At 43.7% G+C, this 21,828-nt stretch overlaps 1 protein-coding gene across 1 annotated transcript; it reads right to left on the bottom strand.

Moving 5' to 3' along the window:
* Window positions 1–273: 273 nt before the first annotated feature.
* LOC126204193 (cuticle protein 7-like) lies at window positions 274–14,198 on the bottom strand. The gene is made up of 3 exons (XM_049938595.1): window positions 13,992–14,198; window positions 4,283–4,410; window positions 274–475 (listed from the first exon to the last, which is right to left on the bottom strand). Exons 1-3 carry the CDS (start codon window positions 14,196–14,198, stop codon window positions 274–276), a joined length of 537 nt encoding a protein of 178 aa, XP_049794552.1.
* Between the last annotated feature and the right edge of the window lie 7,630 nt (window positions 14,199–21,828).

The following is a 21,828-nucleotide window of genomic DNA, read 5'->3' as shown; positions in this document are numbered from 1 at the left end:
TAGGGAAATCACGGAAAACCTAAATCAGGATGGCCGGAGACGGGATTCAACCGTCGTCCTCCCGAATGCGAGTCCAGTGTGCTAACCACTGCGCCACCTCGCTCGGTGCAGGAGTAAGGAGTTGGGTTGCAATTACAGTACAAAAAATACTCTTACATTCACAGCCTTAAGCTATTTATTGGAAAACAAACAAAACACACGCGAATACACACAAGGAGGAAATGGACGCACTCGTTCATTCGGACGGTGAAGTGTGGCGGTAGTCTGTGTACCCTAGGCGGTGGGTGCAACAGGGATGGCGTCACTGATGGGGTGGAAGCCGTACTCGTCGGCGGTGTACTTGACCATGATGGTCTTCCCCTCTGGCGCCGTGAAGTGGTACTCGCCCTGCTTGACCAGCACGAAGTCCTTGCCGTCTGGGGTGGGCTTCAAGGCGCCCTGCTCCGCCACGTGGGTGCCGTCACCGGACAGGTAGCTGCGGAGAGAACAGACGCACGCGCTCACTACACAGAGCACACATGCGCGACACCTGTGTGGCACTAAGAAGTAAAGTATACTAGTGGCCATTAAAATTGCTACACCGAGAAGAAATGCAGATGATAAACGGGTATTCATTGGACACACATATTATACTAGAACTGACATGTGATTACATTTTCACGCAATTTGGGTGCACACATCCTGAGAAATCAGTACCCAGAACAACCACCTCTGGCCGGAATAACGGCCTTGATGCGCCGGGGCATTGAGTCAAACAGAGCTTGGATGCCGTGTACAGGTACAGCTGCCCACGCAGCTTCAACACGATACCACAGTTCATCAAGAGTAGTGACTGGCGTATTGTGACGAGCCAGTTGCTCGGCCACCATTGACCAGACGTTTTCAGTTGGTGAGAGATCTGGAGAATGTGCTGACCAGGGCAGCAGTGTAACATTTTCTGTATCCAGAAAGGCCCGTACAGGAACTGCAACATGCGGTCGTGCATTATACTGCTGAAATGTAGGGTTTCGCAGAGCCCCACGTCGTGACACATCTGAAATGTAATGTTCACTGTTCAAAGTGCCGTCAATGTGAACAAGAGGTGACCGAGACGTGTAACCCATAGCATCCCATACCATCACGCCGGGTGATAACGCCTGTATGGCGATGACGAATACACGCTTCCAATGTGCGTTCACCGCAATGCCAGCAAACACATATGGGACCATCATGATGCTGTAAACAGAACCTTAATTCATCCGAAAAAATGACGTTTTGCCATTCGTGCACCCAGGTTCGTCGTTGAGTACACCATCGCAGGTTCTCCGGTCTGTGATGCAGCGTCAAGGATAACCGCAGCCATGATCTCTGAGCTGATATTCCATGCTGCTGCAAACGTCGTCGAACTGTTCGTCCAGGTGGTTGTTGTCTTGCAAACGTCCCCATCTGTTGACTCAGGGATCGAGACGTGGCTGCACGATCCGTTACAGCCATGCGGATAAGATGCCTGTCATTTGGACTGCTAGTAATATGAGGCCGTTGGGATCCAGAATGGCGTTCTGTATTACCCGCCTGAATCCACCGATTCCATATTCTGCTAACAGTCATTGGATCTCGACCAACGCGAACCACAATGTCGTGATACGATAAACCGCAATCAGGATAGGCTACAATCCGACCTTTATCAAAGTCGGAAACGTGATGGTACGTATTTCTCCTCCTTACACGAGGGATCACACCGACGTTTCGTCAGGCAACGCCGGTCAACGGCTGTTTGTGTATGAGAAATCGGTTGGAAACTTTCCTCATGACAGCATGTTGTAGGTGTCGCCACCGGCGCCAACCTTGTGTGAATGCTCTGAAAAGCTAATCATTTGCATATCACAGCATCTTCTTGCTGTCGGTTAAATTTTGCGTCTGTAGCACGTCATCTTCGTGGTGTAGCAATTTTAATGGCCAGTAGTGTAGTAGAGGGTGTTGGGACTAGAAGTATACACAATCAATTGCTTACAACGAAAGAATTCGACATTTTATGCTGTCGGGTAAACACGCAATCGACAGAGACAACCTCTAAGATGTAATCTTCGCCACTTCATGAGTCTTATGGCTCCGGAGCACAAGTGTTTAATGTGCAGCAGGCAGACGTATTTTTGACAGTCGACATTAGGCGCCACGAGGAAAGGCGCAGTGTGTGCTACGGTTAGCAGAGTTCGAAAATGTTCAGCGACGCGCTAAAAGAGAACTGAACTTGGCTCCTCCAATACGTAAATCCATTTATCAGTGGGACAGAACTCTTCGAGAAAGGGGAAGTTTCATTTCAAATGCCGGAAAACATCTTAAAACGTATCTGAATGAAGAGACGGTTGAGATTGTGTGCGAAGAATTGGCTTGAAGGTCACGTAAATCCACTAGACAAGCGAGAAGGGAACTAGCAGTTCTCCGTTACACCGTGCACGCCGTTGTGCACAAACGTCTCCGGCTGCGTGCTTACAAGCTCCAATTTTCGCATCACAGTTAGCCTGAGGACCATCGCACACGACGTGATTTTGCTGTTGAAATGTGGCTTCGTATGGAGAAAACAACGGACTCCTCAATGCAGTGCTGTTCAGTAATGAATCTACTTTCCACGTCTGTGACAAAGTTAGCCGACAAAACTGTCGAACATGGGGAAGGGAGAGTCCAGAAGAAATGACTGTGTACGAAAGGGACACACCAAAAGTTAATGTGTGGTTGGAATTACATAAACATGGTGAGATTCGTCCATTTACTTATGAAGTCTGCAGCGATAGGGCACACTTATCGCGACATACTGGTGATATATGCAGTTCCGCAGATGCCTCCCAAAGACCCTGTTACTCTTGCGAATCTCTTTTGGGTAAATATAGAGCTTCGGTGAAGAACATGTAAGCAGTTTGCATAACTTGTGAAGGGACGACGAGAGCAACGTAACATCGACTGGAGTCTGTGCCGAGGCACATAGACACTCGTCTCCACTGCACTCAACAGAACAGAAGAGGAACTCACAACTTTAGTCAGACTCTGTGCCGCTCCATTACACCTGTGCCGCCTGCAGGTCATATGGAACAGGTTACTACGAATCATCAGCAACGGTGCACGATACAGACGCATCGTATACATGTAGAATGAATTCCGCTGCGAGAACCTCTTGGACGGGTCTTTCATTAACCGAATATTCAGTTTCGGAGAACAGCATTCCCTCGACATGGAGAAAGAAATAACCTTTTGGAGGTATTCAAAAAAACTCTCCAAGGAATTGTACAGGAGCTCTAAACACCTTCATCCGAAATCGGGGGATTTACGATCACAACCACAGGTGCAGACAAAATAGTCCTAAAACACTCTTTCATGAAGATTACCCATTGAGGTGGCCGGATCTGTCCCGAACTGAGAACGTTTGGATCGTTACAGACAGGGCCCTCAAGCAAACTCGGGATGTTCACATTTTAACGCGACAATTGAACAGAATTTGGCATGCCTCCCTCACGAGGACATCCAACAACTCTATCGAGCAATGCCAAATAGAATGACTGCTTGCATAAGAGCCAGAGGAGGGCCGATGCGTTTCTGTTTCGCCAATTTGTGAAACTCTTTTGTTTCGAATAAATCATCCAATTTTTCTGAAATTGTAAGCGTTTGTCTGTCAATTGACATAGATCACATGTACCTATTCGGATAATTCCTTCGTGGTACGCATTTTTTTAGTGTACTTATTGGAGTACTATACCCCATGCACTTTAAAATGCAGTATGAGTGTAAATGTAATTAAGATATGGTGGGTTGAACTAATCTGCGACAGTCGGCAATATATTGTCCACGAGATGAACAGAAGGGTATCACACCGTTTTCCCCCATAGAGAATTACACTACATCAAAAGTGGAGAACCCCATTTCAGAACGAAACTTTTTCCCTCGTCCGCGTTAAAATTTATTTTTCACAAGAGAATTATTTTGAGAATTATTTTGGACAGCAGGCAATCCGTATCACCTGCTCTTAATTTTACCGCCGGCCGAAGTGGCCGTGCGGTTAAAGGCGCTGCAGTCTGGAACCGCAAGACCGCTACGGTCGCGGGTTCGAATCCTGCCTCGGGCATGGATGTTTGTGATGTCCTTAGGTTAGTTAGGTTTAACTAGTTCTAAGTTCTAGGGGACTTATGACCTCAGAAGTTGAGTCCCATAGTGCTCAGAGCCATTTGAACCATCTTAATTTTACCCACGACGGACACTGTATTCGAAAATTCATGCAATTTTCAACGCCACCGCCGCTTGTACGACTGTCGCTTACCTGAGAGAGAACTGGCCAGTCGCGTCGCGTACCTCGGTCCTCTCCAGCACTGGAATGACTCCAGGCCTGAGCTCGTCCGGCCTGGGCAGAGCAGAAGCGACGACGGCGAACAGGATCAGCGCTGCGACCTGCAACACGCGGCCGCCATCCTCAGAACACTGCCACACCAGACCACACACAGGGTGGCTGCATTCGCGATAAGAGACAACGCATACTGACGATGAAGTAGGTCTACTGTGTTCAGGGAGATACGCTACAAATTGCGAACGTTTCGATTTCGATTGTTGTGATACGTCCAACATCAGAAAAACAGCCCTCGGTCACTATTTTTAATAAATTAACCTGGTTTCAACACAGCTAGGAGTGCCTTCCTCAGAATTTAAATCAAAGAATGGTCTATATTCTATAACATGGTCACAGAATTATGACTAAAAACGTATGATAGGGTATAAGTACGGAGCCATCGTAAAAGACTGGCAGTACTTATACGTCGTTTATAAAGTAATAAATATGCCAAAAGGTCATTAGTCACGAAGATATTTATCATAAAGAAAACTGTGATGGCGAGCCACTAAGGGCTGCTCGTTACTTGCGTGGTGCAGGTTGCAAAACGGACTGAGGTGCCCGCGATAACAAATGCGGCCAGGAGAACATTGCACTGCAACGAGCGCGCCATCTAGTAGCCGTAGATACAATTAGGCTACTTCACATTGAAATATAGGCAGAAATGGTTATAAATAAACAGTATTTGGTACATAATGGAAAACAATGGTTGTTTGATAGTAGCATACAACATAACATTTTGTCTACATCAAGGCTTATAACAGTAAGATAAAACATGAAAACATCATTATGAACATGTAGGTACGACTGAATGACAGTTTGTAGAAAGCAATATTGACGTGAAATGCAGCCAAGAAACTTTTGATAATTGAAAAACATAGGGCTACCTTAGAAGGAAAAGAAAATTTCGGCAACCTGCACAAGGAGCCCCGAAGTCAGATATCGAGTAACGGCTTTATATCGTTGAAAAAATTTTTGTTACATAGCTGTAGCTGTTCGTTAAGGATGAGGCTGTCATTTCGAGCAAAATGCTTGAAATTCTCTAATTCTTCTAGAATATCTAGTCTACGCCCTTTCTTTTCGGTGTGCAAAATGTTGCAATCGCAGATGGCTTTAGGTGAATGACATGTAAGTAGAAGATGGACGGCAAAAACGAATTTTGAGGGTTGGTGCCATTTTTTCTTAGCAAGTGTTCTTTATATCTGTTAGTGAAGGCACGTCCTGTTTGTCCTATCTAGTAAGAGGAGCAAGTATCGCAGACAATTTTGTAGACACCAGAATTTTCTAAAGGGGAATGCATAGAATGTAAATTATGAAGTTTCTTTTTTTCAAATTGTTTTTAGTAGAAAAAGCAAAATTGCAATTTTTCATAAGCAATAAGAGTTTGACAATCATTATCTATTTTTTTTACTATCGAGACCAACTTTAAGATCTACAAGCACTTTTTCAATCACATTTCTATCTGACAAGTTGGGCGAGACATTATACTTAAGCCCATTTTCCAGCAGGACAGTTTCATTTTATGTAAAAATAATGTTAGTTTTGTTCAGAATTCTTGTGTAAAAAGTGTGACTGCTTTTTTTAAATGTACTCTGAGGACACTTTTCGCTAGGAAACAGACAGAAAAGCTTACTGAGTTACTTTTCATGCTTCTGTATTATGCCTAGTTTACAACTTTCTAAATGTTCATTAATTATCGTCCAGAGATCGTCAATTTTAAAACTGTAATTAATATGAAAAAGATTTGTCAGTGCTAAGTACAGGTAATAAGCTTCTTCGTTAAGAAGGTCTTTTTTGGGATATAGCCTTTTAATTCTATCAGATATGAGATTTTTCATGAAAGGTCTGAAGGATTTAGGATTTTTATTACAAACAGCAAATTTAATATAAGCTTTCGTGTAGGTAGGGACTAAACCCCTTATTTCACACTGTTTATTAAAATTAACGGTCATACTTGTATTTAGCATTTTCTTTTTTAAAGCTTTGTATTTGGTGGCAGCCTTGGATGCTTCGGAAGGCAAGAATCGCAAAATTTTGTACATGGCTGCACGTTCAGGAAGCTTTCTTTTAGTTTTGTTATTGTACTAAAATGTTTAAAGATGGCATCAAAGTGTCAAGCTATATAATAATAATAGACGTAACATGTTAGTTCTGTGTTATTTATACACAGTCCAGTCACATTAATCTGACCATCGCATACACTCGACATGAGCGCCAATACCCAATCACAGATGGCCGGTGGCAGCGCTAGCTGTGAAGGGTATCTAAAAGGTGTAGGGAGAACGCGAGAAAGTCTGCAGTCGTTGTCGTTATACAGAAACGGAGTTATTTACCTGACGCCCAAAAGAGCGTGGTCATTGGCTTTCGGTCCAAGAGTCGAAGCAACTCCAAAACGGCTAAGACTGTAAACTTTCTGCGTGCCGCCATGGTTGACGTATACCGTGCGCGGCGTAAGGTGCCAGGATTTAGCCATTTACACGTTAACCTGCCAGCATTAGTATTGTTAATAAAGGGACTGGCAAGGGCATCAGATCATGACTATATTGAATTATGATGAATATGAGGCACTCTGGAGCAGTGTTCCCTGCATGTCCGCATGATTAAGTCACTAACTTAAAGCGTTGTGAAAAGTGTCGGAAGTTAAGAGTTGCGGGATATGAAGTCTGCAGCTGGCCGTAGCTCGCCGGGCCGCAGTGGCCGGCAGATAGCGGTCACCGGAAACTCGGGGCAATACGGCGCAACACGTGGCGAAGACGGGAATTTCGTTTGCCATATCGCCATTTCGTTTGCCTAAGGGCGATATGACCTACTCGATCATTGGGTAGAATCTCAGAAATGGCGTTGGAGGGATTTCAGCGATGTTAGAGCGTTCGACATTGGTCGAAACTGAGTATTCTCCCGCCGCGTTTTCGTTCGCGTGGAAGACGGGAGAACTGTGGAAAGAGAAGACTTCGCCTTCAGCCATCGAGCGGTACGGACTTGGAGAAGGCGTCTTGGCCATCGTCTTCGAAGGGAGATACGCGGTCTGTATCGCAACACTCCACCGACGCGTGTTCCATGCAGAGTTCTGCGCTTAGAGCTCTTTGTGTGTTCAGAAGCGAGATTTTCACCAACGCTTAACCACTTCCAAGAACTTATATAATATTCTTGATGTTGCAGTTATCCTTGCGAGGTGCCAAGTATGCATCAACGTAGCTGCCGGTAATTTGGGAGCGTAATTGCAAATTAGTTGATGTGACATTCTCAGCAGTGTGCGGCTGGTCAAAAAATTCACATTTTTGTAATTTTTGTCAATTATGGGAAGTATCAAAATTAAATGCCAGTATTACAGTCGAAAATGGTTCAAATGGCTCTGAACACTATGGGACTTAACTTATGAGGTCATCAGTCCCCTAGAACTTAGAACTACTTAAACCTAAGTAACCGAAGGACATCACACAAATCCATGCCCGAGGCAGGATACTGTAGCGCCTACAACCGCTCGGCCACCCCAGCTGGCTATAATCGCATTATCCACTTCATTGTAGCTAGCATTTAACCTGTCCCAGCAAGCTTTACATGTACCCTAGTCACTGCACAGCTTGCCCAGACGGAAAGGAAAGAAGGTTTGCGATCTTCCATGTCAGCAACGGACAAATAAGCTTACAACGTCAAATAGTGCGCTATGCAAAATCGGCGCCGAGGCACTTGTGGTACACCACGGCCCATACGTAAACGACGGCTGCGGAGACGTGTACTGACGAACGGATGAGCAGCTGTTGAGCAACTGACCGCCCAAATGAACCAAGGTGCTACCAACAGTGTCTCCTCACGGCCGTTCAGAGAACACTGCTGTGTATGCACCTCCGCAGCAGGCGCCTTCTTCATACACTGATGCTGGCTGATGTTTGCCGGCCGCGGTGCTCTTGCGGTTCTATGCGCTGCAGTCCGAAACCGTGGGACTGCTACAGTTGCAGGTTCGAATCCTGCCTCGGGCATGGATGTGTGTGATGTCCTTAGGTTAGTTAGGTTTAAGTAGTTCTAAGTTCTAGGGGACTGATGACCTAAGATGTTAAGTCCCGTAGTGCTCAGGGCCATTTGAACCATTTTTTTTTTTTTTGGCTGATGTTCGTCGGCGACGAAGACTGGAATCTGCAAGCAAATGCCGCACCTAAAAGTGCAATGTATAGCGACAGGTGGCATTTTCGGATGGATCACGTTTTACTATCCATCGAGCAGACGGCCGTTAGCGTATACGGCCTTGCAACAATCGTCGGAAGGGTGCAGGTTGGAGGAGGGAGCTTCATGATCTGAGAACTGTCTTCATGGCATTCCCTGGGTGATCCCGAAATTCTAAAACGCACAGTGGATCTACACATGTGTCCAATTGTGCTTGGAGCCCATGTTCACCCCACATGTAGTTTGTTTTTCCTTCGCTCGATGGCATGTACTAGCAGGAGAATGTACACACAGCCTGCAGTGTACGCACGTGTTTTGAGGAGCACCAGGATGAATTAACAGTATTCTCCTGTCCACCATTCCTGGAATTAAATCAAGGCGACAGTCTGTGGGACCGTGTCGATCGGGCTGTTCGCACAAAGGATCCTCAAGCTATAAGTCTAGCGGACCTGGCCATGCCCCTCGAGTCGGCATGCCTCCGTATTCCTGTCGGTACCTTCCCTTCAAGAACCTCATTGACTCTGTTCCTCGACGTCTGTCAGTGGATCGCACTGCAAAGGTGGCTATTCAGGTGGACACATCAGGTTGACTGGACATTGTATCTCAATTTTCAAAACGGCTCCTGTTGTTGAGATAATTTATATTTGAAGTTCATTAGCCGCCACCATACCAGAAGTCGCTAAAGTGTGCGGTGGCGCTTCAGTCGAAGAGAGCCCATTCGAATGATGGTGGTGGAAGGAATTTTCTCCGCCAGTACTTGGCCGGTAACTGGTGCTAGGTTATGACGTATGGTTCCTACTCACCAACCTTTGCGCCAGTGTCTTGCGATTAATTCCAGATCACCCCGCACAGTCTCATGAAATGATGGCGTCTGATGCTCTTGACGATGATCCGTTCGTCAGATTGCGACGATAAGCCCTGCTACACCTTTAGCGCTATTCGAAACGAGCAAACCATTTGGCGCCTCCCTTCTCTCTTCACCATGCACCCACTAGAGTCCCCGACGTGCTACAGACACAGTACTCTCATGTACCGCGTGCAAAGTGGGCATTGTAAGAAAAAGTAGGATATGATTTCTAGTTAGGTTGCCGTACGACACTTTGGTGTCTCCGTGTCAACAACGCCTCTTTATTTTTTGCTATTACTTACACTTATTCCATTATTTACGTATTTATTGCTTGTATAGCCCGATTATATTAGGGCCTAAAGGTCCTCTCTTACGGCTGACCGGGAACAACACATACAAAAAGAATATCACGTAACAATCACAGTAATATTAATTTAGATTGTGTATAAAAATATTAATTGACAATAGTAATCATATTAATTATAGTAACAAAAACATCAAGAAAACGAAAACGAGGGTAATGGAATGTAGTCGAATTATATCAAGTGATGCTGAGGGAATTAGATTATGAAGCGAGGCACTGAAAGTAGTAGATGAGTTTTGCCATTTGGGCATGAAAATAACTGATGATGGCCTAAGTAGAGAGGATATAAAATGTAGGCTCGCAATGGCAAGAAAAGCGTTTCTGAAGAAGATAAATTTAACATCTAGTGTAGATTTAAGTGTCAGGAAGTACTTTCCGTAAGCATTTGTATGGAGTGCAGCGATGTATGGAATATGGACGATAAATAGTTTAGACAAAAAGAGATAGAAACTTTTGAAATCTGGTGCTACAGAAGAATGCTGAAGATTAGATGGGTAGATCACGTAACTAGTGAGGAGGTATTGAATAGAATTGGGGAGAAGAGAAATTTGTTGTACAATCTGAGTAGAAAAAGGGATCGGTTTGTAGGACACATTCTGAGGCATCAAGGGATCGCTAATTTACAAATGGATGGAAGCGTGGAGAGCAAAAATCGTAGAGGGAGACCAAGAGACAGATACAGTAAGCAGGTTCAGAAGGATGTATGCCGCAATAGTTACTCGGAGATGAATTGCCTTGCACCGGAGAGAGTAGCATGGAGAGCTGCATCAGACTTTGGACTGAAGACCATAACAACAACAACACTAATAGTGATGACAAAGTAATGTCGAAATTAAGAATAATAGTGATTAGTTATTACACAAAAGGTTTAATAATAATAATTTGCATTATTAATAAAGATTAACTTTTGGCAATAATAACAACGAAGTAATGGAGGCGTTAAGAATGATATTGACTGGTTTAGCACTTTTGAAGCTTTGTTTTGAATTATAATAAGTCGAAGGGATAGTGAAAGAGGAGAAGACGGAAATGAAAGTGATATTGGCTGCTAGGAAACAAGCGAATTTCAATAGAGAATACTGTAGACGTGGAGAAGGGAAAGTGTTTGGGGAGAGAGGGTTGACGTCAGTGAGCTGCAGAAGAGATAGCTGTTGCGATAGAAGGTGGGCCGTTAGCTTTCTTTTAAATTTTGAAAGGTTATAATTTCTCTAATTTTTGAGGAAGATTGTTCCAAAGTCGGGATCCTGATACAGAAAATGATTTATTGTTATAGAACATACCAGTGCTGTGTAGTTACACAGGGAGAATTCTACACTGTTCAGAATGAATATTTCTGCTGTGTTGTTCAGATAGTAGTGTAAGAGTTGAATATAAATAGAAAGGACCTTGACGACTGAGAAAACGAAACAGCAAACACAGGGTCTGATAACCTCTATGCTTATCAACACGCAACCATAACAACTGTTCACAGGCAGGAGTGATATAATTGAAATAACGTACGTCACAAATGTATCACACACAAGCATTCATCGCCATTTCCAGCCTATGTGACCTCTTATTCGAAAATAGGGAATGGGATCACCAAATCAAGGCTGGGGAGTGTAGTGCCTTTACGAGTTTCTTTTTGACCTCATTTTAAATGACTGGAGCCTTTTTGGGCACATTTACTATTTTTTCCAACCACTTCCTATAGTTTCCCACATGTTCTCCATTCTTTTGAAATATCTTCCATCTTCTGTCTGTTATTAATAGTTCACAGGTATGATTTTATCTTTTAGTAGCCTGAAATACTAGGTTTTACTTCAAAACAGTATACGTTAAAAAACGATTTAGGAAAACACTACAATTTCGGCTTTCAAAGTTTTATCAGGACGTTTTCATGTTTGCAACGTACACGAACAGTCTTGTCTCATATACGCAAAAGATCCATTAACTGTAGTCTACGTTACTGTATAAAAGCATGCTACATAATGATTACGCACTGAGCACAAAATGATGCATATGAGCAACGATATAATCCTTACTACGTATATAGGTAAACGTCACGCAAGAGATAAGAACTGGAAACAGAGCGCTGTACGCATAGCTCTCTCGTGCCGAGTGAAAAAATTTGTTTGCTGTTTAAATAACCAGCTGCCTCAGTTTGGGCCTACCATTAACGTCAGACTCTCAAAAAGATCGCGAAGTGGCCGTTGATGCACGTTGTAGACACATACATGTCCAACTGAAAAGTATCAAAGCCGAAATTGTCAAATAGGTGACGCATTAACGCACGTTTACTGAAATATGCAGCATGTTGGAAACTGGTAATGCCCTAAACATTACTGGCAGTGTAATTCCAAACAAAAGACCTTGGTTTTATGATTACATATGCTTCTATCCATGTCATGGCGTTGTTTCAACCCTCTCAACTCCCCATACTCTTTCATTCATTTACGTCATCTACGTTAACTTTTGAAGCCCGAATTTTTTACCAGGATCATTTTTGTCAGCGGAATGAGGTGAAAGAGCTGTCTTCTTTACGTGCTCTCCCTCCCTTGTTATTAACTTAAGCATTCTTTCTGAGCTTCCCATTCCATCATTTATTTATTTACTCTTTTATTTAATCTGTCACGATTGAAACCATAAAAATCTCTGGCATTTAAACAAACGTTTTTAACAAATTCTACTAGCGGGAAGTATGCATCCTGCCAGTGTGACGTTTCAGAAGAATATACGACTACGTACTAACAGCAAGTGTAGTATTGCAATTGTACTTTGATAGAGGATTTGCTTACAGAGTAACCGTACAATAACCTTAGTCAGTTCACACAGTCAACACATTTGAGCTGAGAGTTCAGATTGGCTATGACGGCCCCGATTTATTCGGAGTTAAACTCTATTGTTAGCAGCAGTAGATATGTGTGACAGCGATAACCACAATTACAGACATAAAACTAAATTTCTTGGTATTAAATATTGCGCCCCTATCTTACGAAATGTGCTGAATTTTGATACACGCACATATTGTTTGGTATCCGAGCTCACCACATAAAGTACAAGTATTTTTGCATATATATCCTTCTATAGCTGTGACCTTTATCTGATTTTAACAGCATTAGTCTCGAGATACCCACATTTTAAAACTGCTGTAACTCTTTCAGAAGGTGAATTGCAAATCCCTTTAAAAATATTACGATTGACACAAAATCAGAAGAACAGCTTTTTAAATTGCTAAACAGGTATTTGGCTTTAAAGTCGGAGGTATTTGGCTGAAAGATTCATGGTTAATATGATGTAGTAGAGCAAATGGCACACACTTAAAGCGTGGAAAACCTAACATGTTCATGCATTGTGCATAGGCAATAATAAAATGTCATTCATGCCAACACAATTCCACTGGGCTAAATACGTACAGAACAGATCATGGATTTATCAGTATGAAGCATTTACTTGTGGTTCCAATGGGCATCGAACAGCTGAGACTGTTCTTCCTTATCTGTGTACGGCCATATATGTTCGTGCTAAAAAATGCAAAGAAAGCTATTCCGTTTAAAGTTGTGTAGCGTTCGTTTAGCTGAGAGAGGACAGACATCTGTTTATAGAAACTGGATGTGTTTGAACTATATTTCTACAAAAGGACATTAAATATTCGCTTAAACGAATTCATATTAAATGAAGAGAATCCAAAAAGAAAACTAAAATACAGCCTATGAGAGACTTTCCTTAGAATAAGAATCGGAATGGAGGGATCTTGCAATAAGATATTAAAATTTAGCTTATACAGAAATTGAGCGAGCATTAGAGGAGAAAATTTCTGGCGATGTCAAATATTGGAATATCTGACCCACTATATGCAGGCGTCAGGTGCAGTGGATATTCAGACTTGAAGATGCGAGTGAAGCACGATTCAAACAATTAAATGAGAAACGCTAATGATGGTAGTTTCGTAATCCTAAGTTGCTAATTGTTTCGTCGTCTAAAGCGCTTTGTCACCTGCAAATCTTTTACATGTGTTCACTGACTGGACACTGATCAGGAAACATATCTTAGTACGTCGCTCGCATCATCTGTCGAAGACAACTAGTTCATCCGCCAAAATGTCGTTTCGCCCATCCGCGCAAGTACCATCTCCACTTCATTGGAATAACACGCTGTAAAGTACTTCACTTTTTACAGTTCAAATAGAAACATGTACACTGAATTTAGTCCATGGTTTGGCGGAAAACGTGATCTCGAACAATCTTCAACGAATGCTGGAACGTAACTTAGAAAGTAGCTTGCGTGTACTTACGGACTTCATGGTGGCAGAGTGTGACTGGAACACAACTATGAATGCCGCCACGGTGGGGCGCCTTTTTATACTCTTGCGAGCGAGGTCGCCGCAGCGAGGGGTTGCGGCCCTGGTGGTTAGTTGGAGGGGAAAGTCGCCCGATGGGCCGCAGCCGCCGTGTCGAAACACTTGTTATCGAAAACACGCCCTCCTCTGTTCCGCCAGCCAGCATCTCCCGAAGTAGCTTCCTCCCGCACGAGGTTGCAAGGTAGTGCGACGTGTAGCAAGCGACAGAAAAAACTGCTCTTTCGAATTACATCTGCATCTACGTGATTATTCTGCAGTTCACAATTAAGTGCTTGGCACAGGGTTCATCGAACCACCTTCTAGCTATTTCTCTACCGTTCCACTCTCAAACACCACATGGGGAAAATGAACACTTAAATCTTTCTGTGAGAGCTCTGATTTCTCATATTTTATTATTATTATGATCATTTCTCCCTAAGCAGGTGAGTGTCAACCAAATATTTTCACAATCTGAGGAGAAAATTTGTGACTGAAATTTCATGAGGTAATTATTCCGCAACAATAAACGCCTTTGTTTTAGTGATTGCCTCCTCAATTCGCGTAACACATCCTTGGCACTTTCTCCCCCATTTTCGCCATAAAACGAGCTTCCCTTCTAGGAACTTTTTCGATGTCCTCTGTCACTCCTATCCGGAGTGGATTTCACACTGCAAAGCAGTACTCCAGAGAAGGATCGACAAGTGTAGTGTGTACTGTAGGCAGTCTCTTTAGTAATCCTGTTGCACTTTCTAAGTGTTCTGCCAATAAATCATAGTCTTTGGTTTGCTTTTCCCACGACATTATCTATATGATCGCTCCAATTTAAGTTATTCGTAGCTGTAATCCCAAAGTATACAGTTGAATTTACGGCCTTTTGATTTGTGTGATTTTATCGTCCAACTGAAATTTAGCGGATTCCATTTAGTACTGATGTGAATGACTCTACGCTATGCAGATATCTTGTCTAAATCGTTTTCTATTGGTTTTGATCAACTGATGAATTTACAAGACGTTAAATGTCAGCATAAACTGTAAATAATCTGAGAGACTTGCTGAGATAGTCTCCCAAATCGTTTATTTAGATCAGGAACAGCAGATGGACTATAACACTTCCTTAGGCAACGCCAGATATTACTTCTGTTTTCACGTTATCAAGTTATAGAGCTATCTAGATTACTGTAGACACAGAAATACGACTCCAAACAGCCAAGATGGCTATTGTGCAGCATTTATTGCGCTGACTGGTTTCAGCAAACTACGTTGCGGTACATTTCATTGAACCTTGCCGAAATGCATATTATGCCGTGTCATATCTCTGTCTTCATTCTGCTAATGTACGAACATGAGCTTGTACAATTAGTGCAATATGTACATTGTTTTATGTAACAGTTATTTTATACTTAATTTGCTGATATACTCGTACTGTTGTTCTCATGTTCATGAAGTATCTTTATATGATATGATACGGCACAATATGCATCCGTTCAAAATTCAGTGAAATGTACTTCAGAAGATCTGATGTTGGCAGCGTAGTTTGCTGAAAACGGTGGTCACAATAAATGCTGTGCAATAGCGATCTTGGCTCTTTGAAGTTGCATTTCTGTTTCTACTTCTGTTTCACTCAATGGCTTTTCATCAATTACCACGAACTGTTACTTTTCTGACAGGAAATCACGAATCCAGTCGTACAACTAAGACGATATTCCATAGGCACGCAGTCTTATTCAAAGTCGCTTGTGATAAACGGTATCGAAAGCCTTATGGAAATCTAACAGTATGGAATCAATTTGACGTTCCCTGTCGACAGCACTCATTACTTCGTGAGAATAAAGAGCTAGTTGTGGTTCAGAAGAACGATATTTTCCTATTCCGTGTTGGCCGTTTGTTAATAAATCGTTTTCTTAGAGGTAATTCATAATGTTTCAAATCGACGTCGGCGACATGTGTCTGTATTTCAGTGGATTACTTGTATTTCCGTTCTTGGGTACTGTGTCACTTGTGCAAGTTTCCAGTCTTTGGGTATGTAATTAAAGCTGTCAACAGGGCGTTGTCAATCCATCTTGCACGGAGGTAGTAGCTAACCTAAGTGTTTGAAAATTATTCCCGTGATCATCTATACCTTGTTTTTTCTTTTTTTTTACTGAAAATATAAGACTTATCGAAACGTAAACGTTGTATTGGAAACATTTTTTCTTATCCTCTTCACCCGTCGTCACATCCCGCAACTCTGTCGCCAAAACGTTGATCTCGCCATTCTTCCTCATCCTCTTCTACTCCTCTTCTTCCGCCCCCCCCCCGCCCCCCCCCCACCACTCCCTGGAGGTTCGAGTCCTCCCTCGGGCATGGGTGTGTGTGTTGTCCTTAGTGTAGGTTAGTTGAAGTTAGATTAAGTAGTGTGTAAGCCTAGGAACCGATGACCTCAGCAGTTTCGTCCCATAAGACCTTACCACAAATTTCCACAAAAAAGCCATTTAAAATCTTCAAGGATAATGCCTCACATATGTCAGTTAACCTCTGTCCAATGTCGTTTACTGTGTACTCCATTATAGTTGTCCACCCCTATTTTTCCGTTAAAATTTCCCGTTAAAATCTTTTTTTTCCGGGCGCTTATACTCTCTGGCGCTATTGTTCATTCATCATAAGACTCATATTTGACTTGCAGAAAACACCGCAGGCAGAGAAACGACAGCTGTGACTAATCATCTTGAGAATGAAGAAGTCGCTTCAGCTATTATCAGATTGTTGTAATCTGATAGTAAACAGATTAAACACAGATGAAGCGGCTTCTTAATCCCAAAGGTCATCTTTGACTGTACCGTCAGTGCTACATTGTAGGTGCATAGCCCCTGACAATGATAAATTCCTGGCCATATTTTCCGTATTTTATAAAATATTTATTCGATAGGTAATTACGCAATACTCAGTCACTGTTATCGGTTTCGATCGTTAAAATCGACCATCATCAGATTAGGAACTGCGTATGCTATGAGGCGTTGAATGTGCTGCTACTGCAGTGTTTCATCAGAAGACAACACTTGACTCAGGTGACTGTAAATAATTATCATGTGTCAGCGTTTGAAAAAAGATCAGTTTACAAAATGAGGCTATAGTCCTTTATATAAATCCCGTTTTCGTTGCCTGGACGCTATAGGTAGTACAAGACTGTTCTGTCTTTTCGTTTTAATCAACAAAGTAAAGATTTTTAGGGTAAAACAAGGCATGCAGATGCCTTTTAAGATACATGCTGCAATGATGAGCTGCAAGAATTCGGGTGTTCAGTTTCACAATTCCATGCTTCATGATCGGTGCTGTCCGATGTCTTCACCTAAAAAATGTCTGAAGTGATTTGTCGAAATCCCCTCTGAGGCAAAAAAAAAAAAAAGAAAAGAAAAAAAAGACACCTCGCACCACGAAGGAATTATCCGAATGGGACGGGAATCGATAGATGTTATATATCGACAGAAAGCGCTTCACAAGTTGAGAAAGTCACTGGGTGTCCTCCTGAGGGATATAGCACCAAATTCTGTCCAGATGGCGCATTAGATCGTCGAAACTCCCGAGATGATTGGAGGGCCCTGCACATGTTGCCCCAAACGTTCTGAATCGGGGTGAGACCAGCCGACATCGCTGGCCAAGGTAGGGTTTGGCAAGCACGAACAATAACAATCGAAACTCTCCTCGTCTGCGGGCGAGCATTAGCTTCCTGAAACGTATGCCCAGGGTAGCTTACCATGAAGGGTAACAAATCTGGAGTACAATACCGTCGACGTACCGCTGTGCTGCAAGGTTGACGCTATGAAATGAAATGCTAGTCCAGACCACAAGTCCTGGTTGGAGGGCCATACGGTGGGAGGCAGTTAGGATGGTATCCCATTGCTGTCTTGAGTGTCTCCAGACACGTCTTCGGCCTGGAATCTCTGTGACTGGAACAAGTCTTCAGTGATGAGTCCCGCTTCCAAGTGAGTCGCGATGACCGGCGAAGACGTTACCTGCAGACACAACGGACAACGGTGGGATACCAATGTCTGTCGCCTGTTTACTCGATTCAACGGGTTCTGTAATACTTCCTAACTTTCGTAGAGGACAGCAACCAACGTCATCAGCGAATCTTATCGTTTCACCCTGAATTTCAGTCACATCTCTGGAAGCTTGTTTCATTTGCTTCAATGCTTCTTCGATAGACAAGTTGAACAGAAAGGACATAAGATTGCATTCCTGCCTACGCCCATTTTAATCCGAGCACTTCTTGCATGATATTCCTTTCTATTATATCCTTTTTGCGCTTTTACTTACTGAAACTTACACGTCTTTCCCTGCAGAGTATGTCCACTTTTATGAGGACTTCAAACATCTTACACCACTATCTACTGGCACATGTTGTTCCTACGGAAGTGTCTCAATTTTCCTTTATTTATCAAGCGTAACGTCATAACTACCTTTCCTAAAATTTATTGTTTCAAATTAGATACTTATTTGGTGCAGTCTTCTTTGACATTCATCTTTCCTATGGATATGTTCAAGCCTATTTGTTCTTCAGCTTGTTTTATTGTGTTTTTTGATTTATTACTATCAGTGCAATACCAAATCAACAAAGGCTGTCTAGCAACATTCACCTCCTTCTTCTTCGTCTCAGTCCTCAGCCACCAGACAAGGAACAGAATACCGTGAACCATACGAATAATTTCATAAAGTAAGGCGTGGCATGTACAGCCTCTGCAAAGCCTTCTACATATTTTTGCTCCTCAGTGTTTCACGATTCATTTTATTCAACGTTTCGAAATTTGGAATACAGTTGGTAGTGGGCGTTCCGCGGGAACTAGTCATTCGAGATGCCAAGAAACACTGAGCTTTGCCGGTGCCACTTTCTCTTCGTTTTAGTCCCTCTTCCACAGTCATCTAAACAAACAGTGCTGCTGTCGTCAGTTTCAGCCTCGCACAAGGTGGGTGTTTCAGAATAAATTGGTACCCCTTTCTCAGTGACATATTTCTTGTCACTTAATTCGTTAAACTGCTATGGCCAAATTTCCCTGTAGATGATTGTAACATGGTGAAAAGGGAAAATGAGTTTCTAACACATTACGTGTGCAGCACTGATAATAACTGAATACTGAAGTCATTTTTTTTCGTCTTCGGAGATAAACATGGCAAACAGCTTCATACTCCCAACGCATTTTACCCTTTTATTGAGGATGGATAAGTCGTGGAAAGGGGAATACGGAGGGAGCGCTGCAACAGGGTACCTGGACTGGTGATTAATTGGTGAGAAATTGGGTGCTGAGACTGCGTTTTGTGATAAATATATCGGATACTAAGGCACTGTAGGAAGAGAGAGGCTTGACGAATTTAGGGGAGGCAGAAGTCCAGGTAATAAGGGTGTAGGCAAAGATGGGGCGGATGAGGGATTCCTTCCTCTGTAAGGCTGCAAAAGCGTGGCGCTCTGCGGCGACACGCTCGGGCTGGACGACGCTTCAGACACCAAGGTGGTGACACGTGTGAAGAAAAGAAAGAGCCGGAGCTCAGACGTTCATCCGTCGTGTGATATTGGATAATGATGTCACATTAGCAGCAAATTTCTCCACCATCCCGCACAACGCAACCGTGGACGTGTCACAACATGCCAAGGTCGTCACACTTCCTTTTATCTACATTCCACCCCTTCTTTTGACGAGTCAGGATCACGACGCCCAGCGATGAAATGAGGCGATTCTCTATTAGGTGACCGGGAAAAAACATTTCAGACCGCCGCTCAGAACCAACACGAAAAGACCTCGGGCGTCAATGACACCACCAATTTCTTTGGAGTCTCCATTTCCAAACATTTCGTGGTCTGTGAGCCTACTTTCCCATTTTACATGATCGCAGTACTTTTAAGGGCAGCGCGGACGCAATTTTTGCTCTCGTGTATCGCGTGCAGGTTGGAACCACTAGGGAGCGTTCAAAACCATTCCACGGAAACTGAAAGTGATCTGAATCAGATAAGGGTGCTTATTCATTTCCAGCACTCCTGTACCATTCTTTTCTGTGGCGTGATAGCCAGGGGGTGTAACATGGACACCCCCCCCCCCCACCCGCCCCCCTCCCCGCCACCACAGTTTGGCAGCTACCTCGGTGGTACCCGCCCACATTTATAGATAATTTTTTAAATGTACCTGTGCTGAGGCGTCTCCTAGCAGACGCTGGGGATCAGAGGGGTGTAAAGTTGTCTGCCTGCAGAGCCGAAGATGTGTCGTTTGCTTTCTCGGATTATTTTCAAATTTTTTCGAATCGTTGTGAACAGTCCCTAGTGATTCCAACCTGTACACCACAATAAAAACTGCTAGAGTGCAGCACTGCAAAAGTGGGCGACCACACTAAATAGGAATGCAGTCTCACAGTGTCCTTAGAGAAGGGTTGCACCTTTCAGGGGTGTCAGCAGTGTCCTAGGTTGTCAAGAAGGTTGTTCTGATGCTCACCACACTCTGAACTGTCGTTTTTTACCACGAAACGTGTGGGAATCAACGCCCCAAACAAATGGGTGGTTTCATTGACGGCATTTGTATCGTCCTCTGAGACCATTTAGTGAGGGGCAGTTTGTCCAAAATATTTTCCTCGGCCACCCAAAAGAAATTTTTTCTTACGTAATAGTTTCTGTAAAACCGTTTCAGAAAGATTGCAGAGTGTGCACCTCGATTCTGTCGTCACTGACCGGCTGAAAGGTGGCAGACATTGTCGGCTTCCCATTCCGAACCACGAATGAACTCGCTCAGTGCTTTGGACGTAAACTGGTCACCGCACATCGGCCACCGTATCCTGCGTGGACTCTGCCTGAGGGAGGGGAGTCGTGTGCCCCACCTATGTGTGAAATGTGTAAACTTTGCTCTGCCTGTGACCCTATTTTGTTTGTGCATCGCATTTTTTTGGTCATAGGGGACTAGCCCAGCATTTGCTCAAACGAGCGTTGGGAACCGCCTCAAAAGCGCACTCAGGCTGGCCTGTGCTCCAGCCACGGTCGTCAGTCCGACGCGCTGGTTCGATCCTGCTTGTTTCGCAAGCCAGCGAGCTGAGCATTACACTGTACAACCGGGTTCTCATACACACATCAAAAAAAGTTTTGCATCAACACAGTTCCCAGAACTCCTGAAAGACGTTGACTGTGGATATTGTCTCACAGACACAGTCTCTTTGACTGTTCAGATATGTTACTAAACCCGCCCAAAGATGAAAACAACCATGCATGAGCAGCGCCTATTAGACGGAGGGGTTCCGACAGCCGATAAGTTCCAGTAAGTCCACCAGGAAGAAGGTACTCGGCTCGTGTTGTCTATAGTTCAATCATACCTAAACGGTCAAAACCGCGATCGATCGCGTTAGCATTGTTCCATTGTGCCAGGAAGGGCTCTCAACAAGGGAAGTGCCCAGGCGTCTCGGGGTGAACCAAAGCGATGTTGTTCGGACATGGAGGATATATAGAGAGACAGAAACTGTCGGTGACATGCCTCGCTCAGGCCGCCCAAGGACTACTAGTGCAGTGGATGACCGCTACCTACGGATTATGGCACAGAGGAACCCTGACAGCAACGCCACCATGTTGTATAATGCTTTTCGTGAAACCACAGGACGTCGTGTTACGGCTCAAACTGTGCGCAATAGGCTGCACGATGCGCAACTTCGTTCCCGACGTCCATGGCAAGGTCAATCTTTGCAACCACTACACCATGCAGCGCTGTTCAGATGGGCCCAACAACATGCCGAATGGACCACTCAGCATTAGCATCACGTTCTCTTCACTGATAGGTGTCGCATATGCCTTCAGCAGA

This window comes from Schistocerca nitens, chromosome 9, assembly GCF_023898315.1.
Source record: "Schistocerca nitens isolate TAMUIC-IGC-003100 chromosome 9, iqSchNite1.1, whole genome shotgun sequence".
In the NCBI taxonomy this organism is placed as follows: domain Eukaryota; kingdom Metazoa; phylum Arthropoda; class Insecta; order Orthoptera; family Acrididae; genus Schistocerca; species Schistocerca nitens.
The sequence above is the reverse complement of the archived record's forward strand: the minus strand, read 5'-3'. Positions and strand labels throughout refer to the sequence as shown.

Excerpts from the sequence above, each read along its gene's own strand:
- LOC126204193 (XM_049938595.1), bottom strand. The coding sequence starts at position 14,198 with ATGCTGGCTGGCGGAACAGAGGAGGGCGTGTTTTCGATAACAAGTGTT. Across the intron at positions 4,411-13,991 it reads TCACACTCTGCCACCATGAA|GTCGCAGCGCTGATCCTGTT; the intron begins GTCCGTAAGTAC and ends CGCGTGTTGCAG. Across the intron at positions 476-4,282 it reads ACTGGCCAGTTCTCTCTCAG|CTACCTGTCCGGTGACGGCA; the intron begins GTAAGCGACAGT and ends TTCTCTCCGCAG.